Source organism: Watersipora subatra, chromosome 5, assembly GCF_963576615.1.
Source record: "Watersipora subatra chromosome 5, tzWatSuba1.1, whole genome shotgun sequence".
NCBI lineage: Eukaryota > Metazoa > Bryozoa > Gymnolaemata > Cheilostomatida > Watersiporidae > Watersipora > Watersipora subatra.
The window spans coordinates 13934446-13956789 of NC_088712.1; the positions used below are offsets into that span (position 1 = coordinate 13934446).

At 36.8% G+C, this 22344-nt stretch overlaps 2 protein-coding genes across 2 annotated transcripts in view; one reads left to right on the plus strand and one right to left on the minus strand.

The window, feature by feature from the left end:
* LOC137396947 (arylsulfatase B-like) overlaps positions 1 to 4431 on the minus strand; it is a 258649-nt gene extending 254218 nt beyond the window's left edge. Inside the window, exon 1 of the mRNA XM_068083235.1 lies at positions 4403 to 4431. The gene's annotated coding sequence lies outside the window, so the exon portion shown is untranslated. The remainder of the gene's footprint in view (positions 1 to 4402) is intronic.
* A 152-nt stretch (positions 4432 to 4583) lies between these two features.
* Positions 4584 to 17604, plus strand: LOC137396445 (zinc finger protein-like 1). Its single transcript, XM_068082727.1, has 8 exons — positions 4584 to 4755; positions 8554 to 8674; positions 9036 to 9125; positions 9600 to 9703; positions 12037 to 12259; positions 13497 to 13602; positions 14852 to 14913; positions 17190 to 17604. Exons 1-8 carry the CDS (start codon positions 4654 to 4656, stop codon positions 17324 to 17326), a joined length of 945 nt encoding a protein of 314 aa, XP_067938828.1. The 5' UTR covers positions 4584 to 4653; the 3' UTR covers positions 17327 to 17604.
* The last annotated feature ends 4740 nt before the right edge of the window (positions 17605 to 22344 follow it).

The window sequence follows — 22344 nt, forward strand, 5'->3', positions numbered from 1 at the left end:
CACTAACAGGTTAATTATCTATTTACTTATCCTAGAAAAAAGCATTAGTGTTCATCATTCCAGATGTATAACTAGTTACAGCGAAAGAGCTTAAAATCTATGAAATATATGCAATATTATGCTGCTAATAACACCACCACTATCAATATTAATTTATGTGTGATTCGAAACATGCAGTACGCAATGATGTACATCTTGCTGTTGTCAAATCCACCATATTATATTCTATACTTTATAACTTCTATGAAAGTCTTCAGTTCTTTGACTGATTGGTTAAACTGTAGGTACAGAAAATCCCAACATGTTGTTTGTTCTTGTTGGTGACGAAGCGTTTCCATTGAAGAACTGGCTGATAAGACCTTATCCTGGACATTCATTAGGCACATTTGGGAAGCGTATTTATAATTAGACTCTCAAGAGCTCGAAGAACCCTTGAAAATACCTTTGGGATTATGGTGTCTAGGTGGCGTTGCCTCCGTCGTACTCTACCAATGACAACAGAACATGCGCAAATTGTAGTTTTGGCGTGCTGTGTCCTGCACAATTATATGCGCACAGAATGCTGTTCTAGTTACACCCCCCAGGTGCCTGTGATGTCATTGACAGTGTTGCCGGAACAATCATTGACGAAACATGGAGAGCTGAAGGATATGGAATTCTTGGTGATGTTGCACCTGCTACAGCAAGAAATCCTACTTTATCTGCTACTATAACTAAAAAACATTTTACAAATTACTTTAGTACTGCAGGAGCATTAAAATGGCAAAAACGCTACATTCGTCGAACTAATTGAAATTTATTAATTTTGATTGGTATATTATTAAGTATTTAAACAATGTGGTCACGATGTATATTTTGCATACAAGAAAATATGTAAATAGCAATTTTAATTCGTTATGTGAAATATACAATTTATATTATATATGTATACGCTTATTTAAAAATAGATTATGTACTTTTCTTGTATTGTTAAGTTGTATCCAAGTATACATGACAAATGTTGGTGTCCATAAATAATAATTTGACATTTAGAGTTATTTGATGCCACTAAACATGCACATTTGCTCCCATTATAAAATTCTGGGGTTCGTATGGGCGGGTTTGCTCCGTTGTTTTGTAACAGTTAAGGTATTTTATGAACCCTCAATTTACTATTTCGTTCGACTTGACACTCATCTATCGTTTGAAACCCTGGCACTAACAACTTATTTCGATCACAAATGATAATTACCTAATGATTTCAGACAAGTAAAACAACAATAAGACAAAAGACACAATTATAATATGACACGTACACTCAATTATGGTACCAATTATGGTACTCAAACCCTGCGGAGCCCCTTGTGTTAAATTTAACACATCAAACTTGTTGAAATCATAAATAGCTTCCATATGCACCGATTTGCTAATTCTATATTATCCCTTAAAGCCCAATGGGTTATCTTTACCACTAAAGCCAAAAAGTTTGATTAGTTGGTTGCGAATTGTGGTTTCCTGTCGATTCCCACATGGCTTCAAATTGTATGGCAAGCACGGTGTAAAGTAGCTTGATATGTCCCAAATTTTGGAAGGTTACATGGTTAGCAAAATTTGAACAATTATGGAATTACACAAACAGAACATTCAACTTTTGCATTATTGCCAACAGATTGGTGGTAAATACTTGAAAAACCCGGTTATTCAATTCAATATATTTGTGTGTTAAAAATAACACAATGGGTCTCAGTGGAATGTTATTGCCATTGATTTGTGAACAGGACTTTTTTTAGAAATGTAATAATAATGCTTTACTAGTAGTAGTAAATGGTCACCAACTAGTTTATTTTTGAAATTAACTTTTTTTGAACTAAACTAAAAAGGAGCCTCAAATATTTATACCCACAATATAGTAAAAAAACGCTTTTTCAACAATCGGTCTGTTTCTATGCTTTTTACCATGACTAGAATCGAACCGCTTACTGAAGCAATATGTTGGGACAAAAAAAGAAAAGAACACTTGTCTGTACCAATACCAGCAATCATCAAAAACTAAAATATTAATAATATGGGGTGTGGATTAGCTTGATCTATTTTGCGAAGACGTAAAATTCTCATATCATGAGATTAAAGTAGTCCTCGCTAATGATGCCACACCCGACCGTCAAGATTATACGGGAGCTACCCTAAGTCTGACTAAGCTGGACCGAAGACTGGCCCTGACGAATTTGGACCGAACACAGGCCCGTAGAATCAGACCGAATACTGGCTTCGTAGGACCCGACCGAATACTGGCCTCGTAGGATCAGACCGAATACGGGCCTCGGAGGATCAGACCGAATACTGGCCTCGTAACCTGGCTGCCGGTAAACTCCAACACTGTAACTCACTGAACAAAACTCTTGGAAGTTAGAGTTACCCGGCTTCAGGCATGAAATTATCCAACTATCATTAAATGTCTAGTTCCTATTAGTTGGCAGAACACTTGTCTGGCTGAAGTGGTGCACTAGCGTGGATGCAGCTGTGGTTCACTGTCTAATACCGCGTGCCTACGCCCAGAGTTACAGACTCACCAAATCTGTCTGTCGTCCCTCGAAGCCTTGTGTGGCTGCAGCTATGAAACGCAGTCTTAAGCCACGGCTTACGAGGAGAAGACAAAACAAATAAAGCTAGTGCTCCCTACTAGATAGTCTGCTATGAATTAATTAACAATACTTTGAGAAAGCGTCAAAGTTTATTCACAAATATCAGCACAAAGCACAACACGAGCAGACTGCTCTAACAACACGATTGCATGTTTTTATATACACACAAAATGGCAAAACTAAGATAATTGGTTAAGATAATATAGGTCAATTTCACTGACTGTAATTGGTTACACACATGGATAAGACAGCAAAACGATAAGATTCAATAAGCATCCAGTCAAATCTTACCACAAAAGTCAGCACAAAACAAACAAAACGAGTGTCTATTACCACCGCTTTACAAGTCCTCTCCCCGATACGCCCGTTTATTACCCATAAATACCGTAAGCTAGTTCTAACACACATCAGTTGCAATCATGGTGCTCTACTGCATAGAATGTTCCTTCAAAGCAAGTAGTCTTCGTGATCTGAAGAAACACGAGCGCTTACATCATCGACGTGTGAGCTGCCCAACATGCAGTGCCGAGTTTACATCGTCAGACCAACTGAAAAATCACAAGCTACAGGAGCACTCAAGGACTGTAGCCTGTCAGACCGAGCAACCTTGCAGCCGGGGCCGATCTCCTCTGCGACGTCGCCCTCCTTACCAGAGACCTGAAACTCGGCACCCTCGAAGACAGTCTCCTCCGCGCTCCGCAAGACGCCCTCGCCTCCTTACAGGCGACCCCAATGGCGACCTGCAAAGCGTTCGAAGTCTGAGTCAAAGCCGGCAGTACCCTCTGTGGCTGTTCGGCAACTAGCTCCTCTTGAGATCTTCGACTCGGACTATAGCCTATAGTTCTGAGTTGATTTTCTCCCAAAGGGCCCTTTTCAGGGCCACCACCTTGTACAAGAGTAGTGTTCATCTGGCTACGAGCGTTTACTTCAAGATCACGGAGGTGGTATGCGTACATCTTGTAAAATTTTGTAACAGTTGCTATCGTCAATGCCTGGCTACTCTACCGCCGTGATTTCCAATTACTGGCAATACCAAAAAAGAGGTTATGGGCAGACGCCATTTCCAGTTAATTTTCACCAGCAGCCTCATCAAAGCTACTGGAGGTGCCGCAGATGGTGAGCCAGGTGTAGCAGTTGCACGTAAGCGTGCCAGCATGGCACTATGCATGTAAAGACATAGAGCAGGATGGCTATCATCACTGGCCTATAATGGCTGAGAACAGAGGACAGTGCAACCAGTGTACTGAAGGGCAAAGCAACATTCAGTGTGAAAAATGTGATGTTCGTTTATGTCCAAACAAAGAAAGAAGCTGCTTCGAGCGGTTCCATATGTGACTTTGACAATCATTTGTAACTTTTTGAATAATTTTATTTGAACAAATTTTTCAATTCTGCTCTAATAGTTACTATATTTTGCTTCTTACATTCTTGCTAAGTTTGTCACATATTATCAAAACATTTTAAATTGAACCCTCTTAAGCCCAACGTGTTAAAATTAACACATTTTAAAAAGGGATTAAAAGTCTAAAATTCAAAAAATATTGAATATTTTTTTCTGACCCTGTAAACAAATCAACACCAGCAGGAAAATTTTTTCACTTGCTTAATAAGACCTTTGGGCTCCGCAGGGTTATACACTATATAGATAAACGATTACACGTTCTGGGGCTTTACACATGTCTTTTTTTCCAAATTGATGGAAGAACAGTGTCTGAAACAAAACAGAAAACAAAATACGAACTAAGTATAGAGAAAGTAAAAGAAAAACTGGATTTTCCTACCTTGCCAAAAAAACTCATAACCTCGCCATATTAGCAGGTATGGAAAGACTACCTCACTATTTTGTAGAGGCAATAAAACGGCCACGTGAAGGAGCACGGTGCGCGCGAGCAGGGCGCAGTGTACGGCAAATAATGTATGACATGGAATCGCGCGATTAATTTATTTTCCGGTTCCTGTTGAGCTGGAGATTTTATTATTGTATCAATTTTTTTTGTATTAGACTGATTGCGCAAGGTTCTCGCTATATATTATGGGTTTATGTAAGTGTCCCAAACGAAAAGTGACAAATCTTTTTTGTTTTGAGCACAGGGTTAATGTTTGTGAACATTGTTTGGTCTCCAACCACCCTAACGTAAGTAGAACCTCTATTGCTCACAACCGTCGCATTAATAATTTAGAGCTGTAGCAACAATTTTATCTGAACGTGTACTTGAGTAGTCGTTTGTTTTTATGTACATCTGTATTACTAGAAAGCTTTTCTGTTTTGCTCGTAGTGCAGTAACGTGACTAATTCAATTGCCTCCTTCTAGCCACATTCGTCTGTAACAAATGATGTAACCGCGCAAGTTGCGCATGCAACATCTCTTCAGTTCTGTCTCTTAATTAGCTGTTCTCACGCAGCTCAATGTATTTAATCATGGTAGATTTCAAATAAAATAATCATGCTATTTATGTGTGTGGTTAATACATTTTGCTTAGGTTCTATGTAAGATCATGTTATCAAGAAATATTGTCATAGGTGGATGCGGAGAAATTATGTTATGCATAACTCAAGTCCAACAATTAAAATACAAAACTAACAATATTTTAAACAATAATATTAATGACAAAAGGTTAAAATAGCCTATTAAAGCTACACCCTTACTCGGATGGTCCATATAGCTGCGAGTTTCAAGTCAGATGAGAGTCATGGCAGTCCTTATATATAGAGGCTCAGTAGTTGAGATAGGGAAGTAGAAGAGGATCAGCTGATAATGGAGAAGGAGGCTCTGTAGGTAGGAAAGGGTAGAGGCAGAAGAGAGAGCATGGCTTCCAAAGTAGAGGAACCCGCCTCAGCAGGCAGAGGGAGCCTCAGCAGGTCCTTGAGATGGAGAGATAGATAGATTGATCGAGAAATGCTGAGTCATTAGAGCTGTTCTCTTTTAAGGATGTCTCTGTTAGCCTGTGAGAGGTGTTTAGGCGATCAGGCTCTGTTTTTTATGTTGCATAAGCTTAGCAATTGAGTGAACTTGTCTCAAGTATGTCATGGGAGTGTAATGATTGGAAATGATGACTAACTTGAAATTGTCTTGGTCGTGTCTGGTACAGGTCTGATATATTTCAATGGTTTTCTGGCATGCCAATTAATGCCTCTTTCTTCATGGACCTCCCATGAACAGGAGATTTTTAAGCTGCTTGTAGATGAGCAGGCCTATATGATTACTGTCTTTATTGCTGGTCCTTTGATGTATTACGTGTCATGTTCATTGTAGCATTGTGTAGGCCTCTGGTGTTTAGGCATTTCTCCATAAAGCTATCCGCTTTTGCTAATACTTCTATTCAACAATAGTATTTATCCAGATAATAGTTATACATGTTAATGAGGTTTAGTGAGGTTTAGGTTTAATGAGGCTATCATGGCTGGCTACTAATTATAAATTGGTCAGTCATCTAACCTTCTTGTTTATAGTCATCACGATCTCTTTATTTACTTAAATTTTACATGTGATGCGGATTTTTGTGTGATATTTGTATGATATTGTTTTTACCAAGTATGAATATACCCAACTTGAAGTTTTTTCAATCACCATTGTTTAATTTTTTTAAAATTAAAATATATAAAATAAGCATCATACAAGTTTAAGTGAACTACACTGTTTTGATATAGAATACCTCAAAAAGGTTTGATCAATTATTTTATTGTATGATTATAAATTAAATTTTGCTATATTTCGGTTCACACTTATGTGTATTCATTTTTTTTTTTGCAAAAACCTTTATGCAGCAGTCAATGTTCTGCACACTGTAGTATATAGCACGCTAAGGGAAAATTGTTTTGTTGTTTTTATATTGCGCAGTTGAAAAACTATAACACTGTTATTTCTATGTACAGACGGTTCCCAACCTACGAACGAGTTAGGTTCCGAGCGATTGTTCGTAAGGTGAATTTGTTCGTAAGTTGCTTCAGTGCTATATTTTGTATTATAACTTATGTTTAAGGCCTATATAAGTATATTGAAGGTTTATATAAGTATGTTTAAGGCTTGTATAAGTAACCTGTATTTATTTGTACTGAAAAAAATTTAATAAAATGGAGATAATACTTTGGTGGACGCCGGGTCATGACACTGCATTTCTTATAATTATGTTTTGTCCTTTTTATTATATTGTTGTTTTAATCGTTATGCTATCACTTATTGTTGTTGTCTTATTTTTTGTACGTGTTGTCCGCTTATTATATCGTTGTTTCACTCGTTATACTATTATTATATCTGATATAATGTCATAACACTATCACTTATCGTCACTTATATTGTTGTCATACCAACGCGGTAGCGGTCCTATTCATTCACCTTGTTAGCCGGTGTTCTTACCGTTTGCCGTTAGCCGGAATGGTTGACATTATTGTATATAACTGAGTGCGCTCATTTAGTTGAGCAGAGCAGATAGCCGTACGCTCCTCGGCTAGTGAAATTTCCTTCGCTAATTAAAAGCTAAATGAAACTACACGCACTCTCTTCTCTCTAATTATTAGTAGAGATCGTGCCAAGTAAAGGCCGGCAAACCCCTGTACAATACGTATGTAAAGTTCAAACAAATAACTCGAAAGTTATTCGAGTTACGAACAACATACATACGTTCGTATGTATGGTTGTTTGTAACTCGAATGTTCGTAAGTAGGGAACCGTCTATATAAGGACTGAAAACCATTTGAACGCTTGAGTTAGCTCAAATGTTTTTGTATCCAACTATTTAGGTGTAGATTGTTCGGACATAAATCACTGTTCAATGTGTTTCCATGATGCGGAGTTAGAATTGTGCGCATGTTAAAGTAACATGCTGTAACCTTTTCAATGTACATCCTCATGTTGCCGATTAACCCTGGCACTTCGTTAAAAAAGCAAGGGATTGCTACGTCAGAGGTCATAGAGGCGCATTGGAACTACTTAAATTGAAATAAGAACTATTGAAGTTTGGAAAATTTTTGAAATGGAATAGCTTGTGCGATATTTTTTCGCGCATCATTCACAAGTGGCGTTCCCATATTTCAGAAGCATGAAAGATTTGATGAAGATTCACGAGTGACAAAACTCACTTTACTTGCGGATTTTTGTCATTTCCATCTTGCGGATTGATACAAACTCGCGGACTTACCACATCATGGAAACATAGTGAATAACAGACCCTCAGTATTAGACATGCTTCAATATTTCAAATATTCTCTTCCTTGATATTGTGCGAACTGACTGGTTTTGGTTCATTCAGAGATCAGTTTAGTTTTTGACATAGCTCTGCATTGTTTTATGCCATTCTCGCTGTGTGTTGTAACCTATTGACCCTCACATGCTGCTTCTGCTGCTGCCCTTTTGATGATCTCTAGACTTGAAGTGTAAACCGTGCACAGTAAAACCTGTATTTGAATGCCACTTCTATTTGACCGCCACCATTCAACATGCTTAATCTTTATGAACCCATAATAGCAAGTTATCAGTAGAAAAGTGCCTCAAAAATATGCTAATACTGACTATTAAAACATTAATATAATATTAATATTTTAGTAATATTAATATTATGTTAATATTCCAGTAATATTAATCTACTATATCAATAACAGTTAATTTGTTTGTTGTTTCTTTTATTGTTGAAGTCCGTTTTCCAACTCCAAGTCTTACGGTTTTTTTGTTGAAAACTTTGATTGCAACACCATCGAAATAATTAGTAACGGTATCAGGCTAGTACTAGTTCCTTGTTTAATGTGGTCTTGATACTTCGATGTATGTGAAAAATGGTTTACATTTACAATGGTATATGAACGACTAGTTTTAGTCTAAAAGTTGTGCCTAGAGCCCATGCCGCTAAAAGTTTATCATTACTTGTGCGAATTGCAATGCATAAAAGTTTTTGAGGAGTTGAGATGTAATTTTTGCAGCTAACAAGTTATTACTTGTAGTGTGTGGTACAATCGTATCTCAACTGGCTTCAAGACAGCGACTACAATCCTACCTGCCTTCTTTGTTCTGAAAGGTTAGACGATGAAGCCTACAGCCCTTGTACAAGACTTATGTGCTACGGTATGTTGACATATGTAGGCAGGTACTCTGGTATGTTGATATATGTAGGCAGGCTCTCTGCTAAGTTAACATCAGGCAGTGTTGCGGGATTATTCCAATGGGTCTGAGCTGTATTGATACTATAGAGAAGTGCTATGTTGTGTTCACTTCATGTCAATCAATGCTTTGATGTGTGGCTGGTGTAGTGGCATATGTAAACAAGTACTCAGGGGTGGCTATATGTAGATTCAGGCTACAATATGTAGCCACCACAAATGACCATTATGGCAGTATCTGAGATTCTGCAAATGAGTGCATGTCAACAAATCGTGCTGTGTTTGTGCACACAAGCAAATGTTACCTTCAACCTTGCTGTTTACAGATTTATTTCACTGGGCATGCCTCAACAGATATGCAATATCATTACCAGCCACCACAGCCCCAGCAGGGTATCAATGTCCAAAATGCAAAGGTATAGTATCCAACTCTTTCCAAAATATGTAGCTTTTACTCCCTGGAATTTTGGTAATCATTGCCATTGTAAACACTTCCTAAACTTGAGTGTGGCTACAGGGCTGCTTTTGATATAAAGTGCCAAGCCCTTCGTGTGACCTCCAAAAGGTTTAAAATCATACATGCTTATGCTTGTCATTTTTGTCACCACCAGGGGCCTTTTCGGGAATTGAACCCTCAACCTGTTGTTTGCAGGAAAGATCACTAGACCACTAGGCTACAGCTGCTCCCTGATGATAGTAATGGTAATTTTTACTTGATTTGTTTCTAAAGTTTTTGTTAATGTGACAACTTGTTGTAAACTTCTGTTATCAAAACCGTTGTCTCTGTTGGTCACTTAATAATATTTCTACCTGTTACACTCTGTCGCTGTCTGCTATGCTATATGGACTTACACTTCTTCACTTGTAATACTTGTGCGGTCTTTTTGCAGCGGCAATCTTCCCAGCAACAAATGTCGTGTCCCCTGTGGCTGATAAGCTCAAGGATTTCTTAACGAGGGTCAACTGGGCCAGGGTTGGTCTCGGACTTCCTCTTGTAAGTCTGAGTCGTGACTTTGTATCCGCCTTTTCCTCTATAGCTGCATCCACTTTGAGTATAGGTCTCTATGAGTATAGATTATTTTCTTTGAATATACAGTAGGCGCTCCTATAACGTAAATTTCAGATAACGTAAATAATTTATGTGAAGTTTTTGCTTCGTACTACGTAAAAAATTCTATATAACAAAGTGTCAAGACAGGCGAGTTATCGAATTCGATTTGAATGGTAACCTTTCTCGCCGCACTTGCGAGAGAGAAGAAACGATGTGCGTATAGCGCTATATTTATTATGTGACAGCTTCCGTGACATTCTAGTTCATGGTGATAGATCGTCAGATGTGTAGACCAAACAGGGAATAGGGTAGCTGCATAATTGTTAATAAATACTTGAAAGCGATCGATTGGTGCAGGTATTACAGTGTCAGTCTACCAATCTGAATGTCACGAGTTGGAGCATCATTGAAAGTTATCATTTATTCTAACCTTGACCCCGGATACAGGTAGACGACAAACAGGCAGTACCGTTTTTATGGTAAAGATATGTTTTGTTTTATTGTAGACGTATAAAATATTTGTTATTAGTATTACTTTGCAGAATAAACTTTGCTGTTTAACAAAACAAAGCAAATCGTTGTAAATAAATGTCGAAGATGTGCACTCCCCATCAGCTTATCATAAAATTGCCACAAGCATAGTCTACAAAACCAGTGAAGCGGATAAAAAAGGAGAAAATTTGTCGATGCAAACTATTAATACTGTGGTTATGGTACAGCTCACAAATTATAAAGCTAGGATAGTTTTTCTTTTTGTATGGCCAAAGAGGTGAGTTGGGAAAGATATTGGGACAGATTAAGCAATTTACATGTATTTTACTGTTCATAAAGCGTAAAATCCCTATAACGTAAATGTTCCTGGAACGTATTATTTACATTGTAGGAGCACCTACTGTAGTTTTCTCACAGGTTCATATAACCTCTGTTCTTAGGGTTTTAGCTCCATATAGTATGAGTCTAGCTTCTGTTTCCTTTGGTATTGCTCTATCTATTAATAGTATAGCTTATGTTTTTACTAGGGGGATTTCCGGTGTTGCACAGGTATTAAAAATCAGCTCATAAACAGTGACAGGTAATAAAGCCTCGCACATTTCCAATGGCTAATTTGAGTACGCTAGTACTAATAAGAGCCGTGAGAGCAGGCATAAAATGACATTCCCCCATACGCAGAGCGGCATGCATAATTTCAACCACATAGCAACATATATCGCCCATTGATTCCATCACTCTTGCGTAGCTTATTTGGTAAGATAATTGCCTGGCAAACAGGAGGTACCAAGATCAAATCTACTTTGATACAGATTCTTCATTCCAATATTTTAATAGCTATAGTTGGACAAACCGAAGTACACACAAACTTTGAGATTTATATAGATGCGTATGGTTTCACACATGAGTTTCAATCTCATCCCATTTCTCCCATCCCGTGTGAGTATTAATGGTCTTGTTGAGGTATAGGCTCTTACCATGTTGCTTTAGTCGCTCTTGTTCATATGAGTATCGCTTCCTTCACAGTGTGTATAGCTCATCCTTCCGGGGCCATAACTCTGGCCCCTACACATAGCTTCTCTTAATTATGGCGCCACTGCTGTGTTATGTGGGTATAGCTACTATCACTTAAGGTATAGCTCCTATCGCTGGAGATATAGCTCCTATCACTAGATGTATAGTTCCTATCACTAGAGGTATAGTTTCTATCACTAGAGGTATAGTTCCTATTACTAGAGGTATAGTTCCTATCACAAGAGGCATAGTTTTTATCACTCGAGGTATAGTTGCTATCACTAGAGGTATAGCTCCTCTCACTAGAGGTATAGTTCCTATCAATAAAGGTATAGTTCCTATCACTAGAGGTATAGTTCCTATCACTAGAGGTATAGTTCCTATCACTAGAGGTATAGTTCCTATCACTACAGGTATAGTTCCTATCACTAGAGGTATAGTTCCTATCACTACAGGTATAGTTCCTATCACTAGAGGTATAGTTCCTATCACTACAGGTATAGTTCCTATCACTAGAGGTATAGTTCCTATCACTAGAGGTATAGTTCCTATCTTGTGTGTTGTAACCCTTAAAAATTGCTAGTTGAAAAGCATGTCCTCTAAAACTAAGGCTCTTAACAGAAGATGAAACAAATTCTGCCGGATTACACCAAAATGAACTCACCCAAACTTTGATTTAGATATGAATAAGCACATTTGTTAAGTCTTTCAAGGTCACTCAGAGGTTACTAGATTATCTTTCATTCAGCTTCAACATCTTTCGTGTCTAACAGACAGATAAACAGCAACTTCCTGAAGACCCTCCATCCGGTGCCTCAAGCCTATCACAGTCGACTAGCACATACACTGATCAATCAGCATTCGACAGAGTCACACCTTCTCCAAGCGATCCTCAGTTGAGCAAGCCTGTGCACCCAGTGCAGCCCACACTTAAGAACATGGGGAGCTCCTACACACAGCCTCAACTTTACAGCAGGACTTCAGACCTTCAAATAAGTAAGAATTCTGTGTTTGCTTCACGTAAGGCTGGTGTATTTAGTTCTTCCTCTCTCACTCCTCCAACTGTTAGCAACTTTCATTATGTTAAAAAGGTTAGGAAATACTCGCGTTTGATTGGTTTGTACAAAAGGTTAGAAAAGGTTCGCATCTGATTGGTTTGTACGGAATATTAGGAAATGCTCGCATCTGATTGGTTTGTACAAAAGTTAGGAAATACTGGCATTTTATTGGTTTGTATTGAAGTTAGGAAATACTTGCTTTTGATTGGTTTGTACAAAAGGTTGGAAAATACTCGCATTTTATTGTTTGTACAGATTATCAGAAAATACTAGCATCTGATTGGTTTTTATGAAAGTTATGAAATGCTGGCATTTTATTGGTTTGTACAAAAGTTAGGAAATTCTCGCTTTTGATTGGTTTGTAATAAAGTTAGGAAATACTTGCTTTTGATTGGTTTGTACAAAAGGTTAGAAAATACTCACATTTTATTGGTTTGTACGGATTATTGGAATATACTTTCATTTGATTGGTTGGCTACTTCGTGTCAAACTAAAAGAAAGCTCGAGATTATTACTTCAGGTGTGTAACTGTTTTCATTCAATACTCACAACGTGTAGCATGTATTTGGTTGCATTACATTTACGCATGTTTAAAAGGGAAGTCAAACGATTGCTTGGAGACTATGTGACAGCATGCTGATCGGTTGCCATGGTTTCACTCGGGGCATTCTTACACTTGTATAAGTTACATTAAAAGTTCTTTTGGTAGAAAAAATTCAAAATGGCTTTTGGAACTCGTGCTTTGTTTGCTCATTTACTTTTGGTCCATTCAAACTTTGACTCCAAACAGTCCCACTATTCTCTAAAATGAGGGATAGCTTTCAGCAGATGGATATAACTAGAAGTGGTAACAATATTGATAGTAATATAGTTGTATATGTTATAGGATTCTTAATCTGTCAGTTAAATATCATTATTGTCGTTTTTTTCTTTGTTTGCACTCCTCTGCGCTCCTTTTTGTGACAGTGAAGCAGGCATAAAATGATATTCTTACTGTTTCTACTCCATTTTATTTATTTACCAGGAGTCAGCTTTTCTCTTAATCAGGGGCAGCTAACTCCCAATGTAACATTTTGAATGTTCAACATTCAAAATGTCAGTTTTATCTGGAATTGCAGGTTATACTTTGTATGTGTCACACGTTAGTATATGTTTACTACGTTGTGTGGTTTTAGGTGGCTCTCCTTTACCCAGCAGTCATGTGACCAACATGTCCGCCGACCATGATGCAGACAAGTATAAGCGTCGTCCAGCATTGAGTTTTCTCTCACAATGGTTCAGGTATGAAGCTTAACGAACCAGTTTTTTGAGCTGGTTGTCCTCATCGCTGTTTAAGTCTATTGATATAAGTGTGGTGACACATGAAATAGCCACATTGAGAATGAGGAAACAGGGGAGACAACAACGTCTATTTTATGTTTTTGCTAATTAGCAATTGTAAGAGTAATCTTATGCTTTGAAATTACGAAAAATGTATAAAAATTCTCAAAATTCTTCAAACATCAGTCTGCCCAAACAGTTGCCAAGTTAAAAAAAAAGTATATATATATATATATAGACAATTTAATAAAAACAACTTTTCTGGTTATCTAAATATTTGCTTTAATTATCTGATATTTGTAACTAAACTTTCAATGGCTGACCTGCCGCCTCCTGTCATGAGATGAACTTTAGCTTAAGCTTGGAGCAGCTGCAGGAGAAAGGGCCATAGTAGGTTTAATCATGATTAATTTTTCAAAAGCAAGGCAGCTCTGCATAAGGCAAAGTCGTTGAATAGCAAACAACTCCCATCATAATGCAGTAATATCTCCCCATTTTTTGCAAAGTGGTTGGTTATCTCCACATGAACAATAAACTGTAGTTTCTGATCTTTGCTGAATTTTTACGTCTTTTCAATATTGAATTTATCAACTGATAAACGAACTGGTAATTGAAAGCATAAATTGTTCAAAAATATCTCGCTAAGTTATTTAATATAACTCTCATTAGTCAGGTTCTTGTACTTCTCTTGCTTTAGAATGTTTGTGTAACCAGGTAACTGCGTGTTTTAACCTCTTTGAAAACCAGGAAATGGCCTTGACCTGAATAAAGTGACAATTCATATGTTTCTTCTGAGTACTGGTTTGGAGATTCATTATGAATTCTAAAATTCTAAACCTTTTCAACAAAGCCAGTTATTTGCAGTAGGCCAGGGATATTCGCTAGCAGTCTTGGAATGGTTGCTTCATGTAAAGCTCTATGTATTCGACTATTGGCGGGATGATAACTATGTCATATTGGTTTTATTTTCGCTAGCATTTGTTTAAATTGGTGAATCAATATATATTCTTTTATATATAATTACTGAATGACTATTTATTATTATATAATTATTTATTACTAATTATATAATATATAATTTGCGTATAGAAAGTAGACACTCTTCAAGTTGATAGCACTTTTGAACTTATGGTACCTTTGCATATTGGTTTGGAAATGATTTACTTGGCTGAAATCAAGTGTTTGTAAAGTGGACATAAATGTTTTGTAGGACTCACGATATCGGAAACAAGAGTAAAGTTTCAACTAAAAAGCGATTCTTCGCTGTTGTTGGTAGGTTTAATTTTACTGTGGTTGATGCAGATGTGGCTTTGTATCTGTTGTAAATCTTCAGTTCACTAGTCAAACAGATCTTGTCTAAAGTCTACAGGGTTAAACTATAGTTAGCTTTAGCTAGCTTACTAACAGTGGTAGATATGTTAACAAATTATAGCTAGCTTTAACCACCGATACAACGGTGTGCGGAATATACTTGTGAAAATACTAAAATTCTCATTCACGTTGTTACTAATTGTGAATTTAGTCAATAGTCATAAATTATATACTAAATTAATCCTCATTTTTTGCTTCAAATATGTAAACAAAATAGTCGATAAAATTAAGTTTGCGAATGATTATATACACTAAATTCCGAACATTGCATTTTTTTAAAAGTTGAAGATAACAATCTATACAGATATGATCACACCAAAGTAATAATGGAAAAAAGGGTACTGTTGGTTGTTGAAAAAGTAGTTCTCAGCAGGAATTGACGGAGTATAATGTAAATGAGACTTGTTTGAGATGATATAAAATAAATTTGAGGGAGCACGACTCTAAAAAGGGATGACGTAATGTTCTGGGAGGTTGTATGTCCATGGTAGTTGTCGAGTAGTTTTGAAATGAAATTCAAAAGGTCAATTATACAAAACAAAAGGTTGTATAAAAATCAGACCTAATCTACTACTATCTCAAACTTATGTTTTACAACAATAAAATAAATATTAATTCAAGCTGTAGACCTAACCTACTGTACGTAATAATTACTATTATTGTTATTATTATTACTTCAAATCTTATGCATCTAATTTTAAATTTTAATTTTAAAGCTGTTTTGTTTACATATTTGAGATATTAAAATGAGGATTAATTTAATATATAATATAATGGCTATTAACTAAATTCACAATTAGTAACAATGTTGTAAATGAGAATTTTAGTTTCCAATAAAGGGATCAAATTATTTCGCACATTGTGGTGTATCACTGGTCATGCGGTGTATCACGTAGCTGGTTTGTTTATTGTATATGAAATAGTTTAAGGCTGGTACAAACTATATCGCCGTATGTTGGCGTACATCCCACAATACTTCAGTGATCGTCTGATAGAAATGTTTGCACTATCACAAGCTTATCCGCGTTTACATTAGTGAATATTCCACGACTATTCTCATTATACATTTTTTGGTTATGAAACTATGTAATAATAGTCCTGCAGCAACTGTCTTTGACAATATTATTGGTCGAGCAATCTGAGATGGCCAATCACCATCGCCGAAGGGATGCACATCGCACAGGCTGTCATGGATGCTTAAGGACTATCAAGGAAGTTTGACAGCTGCAAGCATTTCCGATGCATCCGTGTTGCCTCAACGATGCCATGGCTGACAGTCACATAGCCTACAAAAGATTGCCGAGAGGGCAACTCCGGCATATGACGATATATAGTGTGAACCAGCCATTATGGAGAAAAGTAGCAGCTGCTGGAACAAATTTGTTTGTTTCTAGTTTGTTTTAAAGTTCATCTAATTTGTAAACAAATGAGGCTCCTTGGAAATACACGTAGTCGTCCGATTATGGCCTATGCAACATACGTCCACTCGGCTTTATGACCACGTTCGTGGGAAGGTCAGGCAGTTCAGTATTAGGCGTAGCGTAAGCCGTTCTTCGTTATTTTCATTAAGCTTTTTTGTTATTTTTCTGTTAGGGCAAATTTTTTCTGTCACAACACAATTTTTTCTGATATCAACAATAACTTCTCTCGAAATTAAAAGTTGGTGACTTGTGTACTGATTATATACGTTATTAAGAGATATATGTTGCGCGCCATGGCGAGTTCAGAGTTATATGTTATGGTAAAAACGGATTCCCAAACAGGTAAATGATAAAATCCTAGTTCCAAGTTTTAAGTTTACTAAAATACATGCTGAAACTTCCTTCAAGTATGTGTTTAGTAAGCTAATATCATTTAAGTTAGATCAGAGTCGACAGAATATACAGAATCGACTTAGGTCTGAATTGACTTACGACTGGCCGGATCCAAACGCAGTCATAAGTCGACGACTTACTGTATCTGATCCCACATCACTTGATCGAACCCAAGTTTGACCCCTGTCAATTGTTACTGATTGTCTCCCCTCATTGTCTTTGTTCACAGGTGTGGTTAATAGGGAGTTCTTTTGAATTCAGTATGTGGTACATTTTTGTGAGTGACACTTGTTTTAGTTTCTTATCAGGCTGCGTTTTTATGTAGCGCTTCCATGTTACTCATAGCCTCTATTTACTTTGCAGTGATTGGCCTTGTCGGGTTTCTCACCATTCTTGTCATATTCTCTCGGCTTAGCCAGGGCTCTCAGCCCGAGTTAGAACAAGAGCTAATGGAAAACCTTAACATACGAGTTGCGGATGGTGAAATAAAAGGCACTTAACAATCAAGTCATTCCTTGTATCATTTTTGGAGTTGTTTCCACATAATAGAAGTTACTTTCTTGGATTGTTTGCGTACATTCTATTTTGCTCTAGTATTCCTGTTAACTGAACACCACTCATGTGGTTTTCCATAAAGTTTATTGTTCATCTTACTGGTGTGAGTAACTCTATTGGTTTATCATTTATTGTCAACTCTATTTTAGTTTAATATTCTTTAGGCTTATGTGAAAATATGTATTTATTTCTTTTCTTGGTTCATAAATAAAATTGTCCTAGATTAAAAGATCTGTTGTTAAATGACAAATTGTAACCATTTCATGTTTGAAGAAAACATGCTGCATTCCTTAACCACCAGCTATTGTACTGCATTGAAAGGTAACATCAATTTTTAAAAGATTATATCAAAAGCTATAGCTACTTGCCTTTTATTTGGTTTTGTTTGTTGTTTAGGTGATCTGACTGCCAGGATTTTTCAAGATTGAGTTCGACAAAACTTGATAGCTGTTAAAACGCTCAGTAAAAAGAAATGTGCCCAAATTTCTCCAAAAATGGTGTCAATAGTCGTGCATATTGTTTATAAATAATAAATATACAGTCTCATTAGGATCGGTGCTCATATTTTTACAAAGTATTTAGAGGATGTCAATGAAAAGAATTCTAACCAACTACCTTTATCCCATTTGCTGCGATGTATTGAAGTTGTATTCCAACAATCATTAACAAATACATTAGGCCTGTAACATACCATAATTTCATGCTGTGAGGATGTCAACAACAGTTGAAACATGCCAGTTTCAATTGTTGTTGAAACTGGCACAATATGATGTTAGTCACCAGGTCATTTCTTGAGTTCAGGACTTCCTGAACGATCGCACACAGAGAGTGGTTGTTGGAAGAGGAGAAGTCTGCTGAGGCTGCAGTAACACCTGGTGTGCCTCAAAGTTCTGTGATCGTCCCAACGCTTTTCCTATATTACATCAATGATCTGCTAGACAGCCTGAGCTCGCAATGCAAGTTTTTTACTGATGACACTTTTGTATACAACACCTCCAACATTGTCTCACCTCTACAGGCCAACTTGGACAGTCTGGGAGAGTGGGAAAGGTAATGGGATATGGAATTTCATTCTGCAAAATGCCAACTCATCACCTTCTCCTGAAAAAGAGTTCCAGCTGATAACCAAGCCCACCTGCGCAACACCACTATACCCAGAGCTAAAAGCATCAAAGAACGTTCAAGTGTTGCGCTTTGGCGTGACACTTGACTGTAAGATTTAGTGGCAGTATCATATTATGAGCACCGCCATCAAAGCGAACTCCATCTTGGGTTTTATCAGGCGCAACATTCTCACAGCATCAGAAAAGGTTAGAGTGACTGCGTACAAACAGCTTGTGCGTCCTGTGCTGGAATATTCCTCAGAATTTTGGGATTCTGCCCCAGACAATACCTTTGACAAACTGAAGGCTTTGCAGAGGCGAGCAGTGATTTAATTTGTGGTGTTAGGAGAATTGATAGACAGACCAGTACCACCAGTTTCCTCCTGCGACTGCAGCTACTACTACTATCCGAATGACGATCTGAGAGACGGCTTAAGATCTTTAGTGAATATCACCACTCAAACTCGGAAGTGGTGGATCGATACATGATGGATCGATTCTAGTTTCTGTTCGTCGCGTAAACATCAGCACCAGTACTTCATACACCAGCCCAACAAGCTAAGCCATCAGCGCTCATTTTTAATTTGTACAGCAAGAGCATGGAACTTACTACTGCCCAATAGCAACCTTTTAGTACCGCCTGACACCTAGTTTGCGTTTATTGTACTATAATTCCAACTTTGTTGACAACTGGAAACGGTGTAATCGATACTGAGACAATATTTCCCAAGTCACAGCTTTTGCTGGTGCTGAAAACTGCACAAACGCAGATAAATATGTATATCAATAAAGACACGAAACACTGCAACTTGAATGCAACAGTTGAAGTCATAATGAGAGGGACAAACAGGAAGTGTGACTATTGAGGTCAATTTTGGAGAAGAATTTTTCTTCTGAGCGTTTTAATAGCATGAAGTTTTGTTAGTTTTAATCTTGAAACAACCTGGCTGTCAGAGCACCTGTCTATCAGAGCACAAAATGCCAAACAAAATCCCAACTGATAGAAAAATATTTATACTTGCATATGAAATCTGTAAAAATTTGATGTGCGTAACCCTCGCATTAATTCATGGGTGAAAAATACTGATTATCGAGAAAGTCTGAATGCTGAGCCACTCTTCCTAAAGAACTTGTACAACTGATTGAAACGCACAGGCTATTATAATAATTATTATTGAAATGTGCAAGGCTGCTCTGTAGAAGCTATAGCCCTTGGTCTTTATGATTAGACTGTGATTGCTGATGGTATAAGAGACCTGCAAGACAGTAGTGAGTGATTACAAATAAGCCTGATTACAAGACAAAATAGTTCATGTGGAAAATTGACCAAATCCCAAAGGCAACAATACAATACTGCATCCTCGATAATTTATTGGCATATTTTATTTGTAGAGCTAAATTATTTGTATAAACTATCCATTGTACGTGCCTTGAATATGGTATTACTATGGTTTTATCTTGTCTTCATATTCTGTTTTAGGAGAATCTTACATATCTACAAACTAGAAACAACTTGAATGTAAGAAAAGCTTATTGAATGTATACACATGTATATACATGCGTATACATGTGTATAAACATGTATATACATGTAACCACATAACTCCTATTTCGCTGAAGCTTTCCTATCTGAAAACTTTCCATATGCTACTTAACCTGAAATTTCTAAAAAATATACCTAGCTCAACTCATTTGTTAAAGGAAATTTATTATTGGATACTAACAGCACCTCACACAATTATCAACTTGAACAGCATTGGATTCAGACAGCACACAACTCATACAGTGTTCAACTCAAACAGTATTCAACTCAAATCTTAATCAATTCAGACAGCGCTCAACTCAAATGAATATCAACTGAGTCTGTATTTACATGTAACTCAAATGGTTATTTACTCAGGCAAGTTTAATTCAAACATAACTACACCCAGACAGCCAAAATGGATTCAATAGTCAACTCAAACAGTACTTCATCTAGATAGTACTTGTGTCATGCAATAATATATCATATATGTTATATATTTAAGGTATATTATATATAATATACTTTAATAATGAATTTACAGAGTTATAGTTTTGTTTAGCAAAAGTTTATTAACTGCAAATATATTTACCATGTTACATGTTTCCCATACACATATATTGGAGTTATGACTTCGGTGTTACGAGATCGCAACTCCTACAAGATATGTTTAAATTTCTTGTAAAAAATACAGAAATTTGTGGTTCTCTATCTAAATTTTAGGCTTCATGTTTCTTTGATTAAAATTCGTAATTTAATCAACATTAAACAGTTTGAAGCCAAACCATAATATTTAGTGATACCACAAAAATTGATTACAAGTAGAAATTGTTTCAGACAACTTGCAAGCCAATAAATGTCATCGTATTATGTATTTTATGTGGGAGTCGCTAATGCTTTCTCTCTCTAGGTACCATATCCTGTGACTGTGAAGACGTAAGTGATAATGGTTCTCTCCCACTTCCTATAACAAGGATTTTTCTTGGCAGGTGTCAGCAGTGGCTGCCACTGCCTTCGGTTGAATGCTTTTATTGAGACACCATCTCTAACTAGCTGGCTGTTGGCTCACAGAGGGGCTCCTCTGCCCTTTGTCAGGTTTTGGTTTTAATCCTGTAGGGTTGATAACTACTTTCCTCATCCACGCTGGAGCTCATATAGGGTAGCCGGTTTAGTCAGCAGATTTGGCACAGGAGCAGACAGTTCTGTTTTGGTTATCTAAGCTTCATCAACGCAGCTGAGAGCTGACAGGGGAGAGAATTTCCATCACCAATGAGAGTTGACTTCCTGCCAATAATGTTTTACCAACTCAATAATAAACAAGTATATCCAAAGTTAGATAGCCCAGCTTGAAGCCACATGTTTTTAACAAAATAAAATTGTGATACTAACAACACATATAAGTCTGCATATGTATGTAATTTACCTATGAGGATGTGTTGTCATTACAACTGAATTGACAAGAAATTTTTCATGCACTAGATTATTGCAAAAATGTTGAGAACTGACCAATTCTTGTCACTTTGTTAGCAGTATGTATATGACAGTATCACGGATTGGGTCCACCTATGACATTATTTTGGCAGGATGAAGCTACATCCATTTTTTGCCAAACGACTTTCAATTTTTATCATGTCAAATTCGGTGTCAGAAACCATGCTAGTTTATTGGGTGAACAGAATATCATATTTGATGCATTTCTCACCAGGATGTCACGCAAATCCAAATGCTAAATGTTGTCCTAAGTCATAAACTCTCCATATCCCTCTGTGATATGAGGGCAGATTAGCAATTAGTCTGGATTATTGTTTAATGACGAACTCGGGACTATAAATTTCAGAGGGATTAATGCAGATGCTTGTTTGTGTTTGGCTCTTAAAAAACTGCTCTGTGGTCAGTTTTCGGAAGGAGTTTCATGTGAAGGTCATGAGCAAAATGATGACTCAATAATTTTTAAATGCAATGTAAATTGAAAATATCAATATATCAACAGTCCAACCTTTTCAGATAGAATATTAAATATAGTAAGATTGCAGATAATTAGTTGCAGCATTGTTTTTAATAAAATTGTAAAAACTATTTTTCATTGAGCAGGTCAGAGGAGACAAATCCAACTGATTTTTAAAATATCATTATAAAACCAAGCCAACTTTTTCAGATAAAATATTAAATATAATAAGATTGTACATAATTAGTTGTAGCATTGTTTGTTAATAAAATTGGGAAAACCATTTCTGATTGTGTAGTCCAGGGGAGACGAATCCAAACCAAAGTATTTCCTACAATGCTGTAGAGAGTTGAATGCAATAAGCGACCTACACAGGTAGCGACTACATGGTCA

Bases quoted from the DNA above. Each gene is read 5' to 3' on its own strand.
- LOC137396445 (XM_068082727.1), top strand. From the start codon at position 4,654: ATGGGTTTATGTAAGTGTCCCAAACGAAAAGTGACAAATCTTTTTTGT. The intron at 8,675-9,035 runs GTATGTTGACAT...TGCTGTTTACAG, and splicing joins TACAAGACTTATGTGCTACG to ATTTATTTCACTGGGCATGC. The intron at 9,704-12,036 runs GTAAGTCTGAGT...CGTGTCTAACAG, and splicing joins TTGGTCTCGGACTTCCTCTT to ACAGATAAACAGCAACTTCC.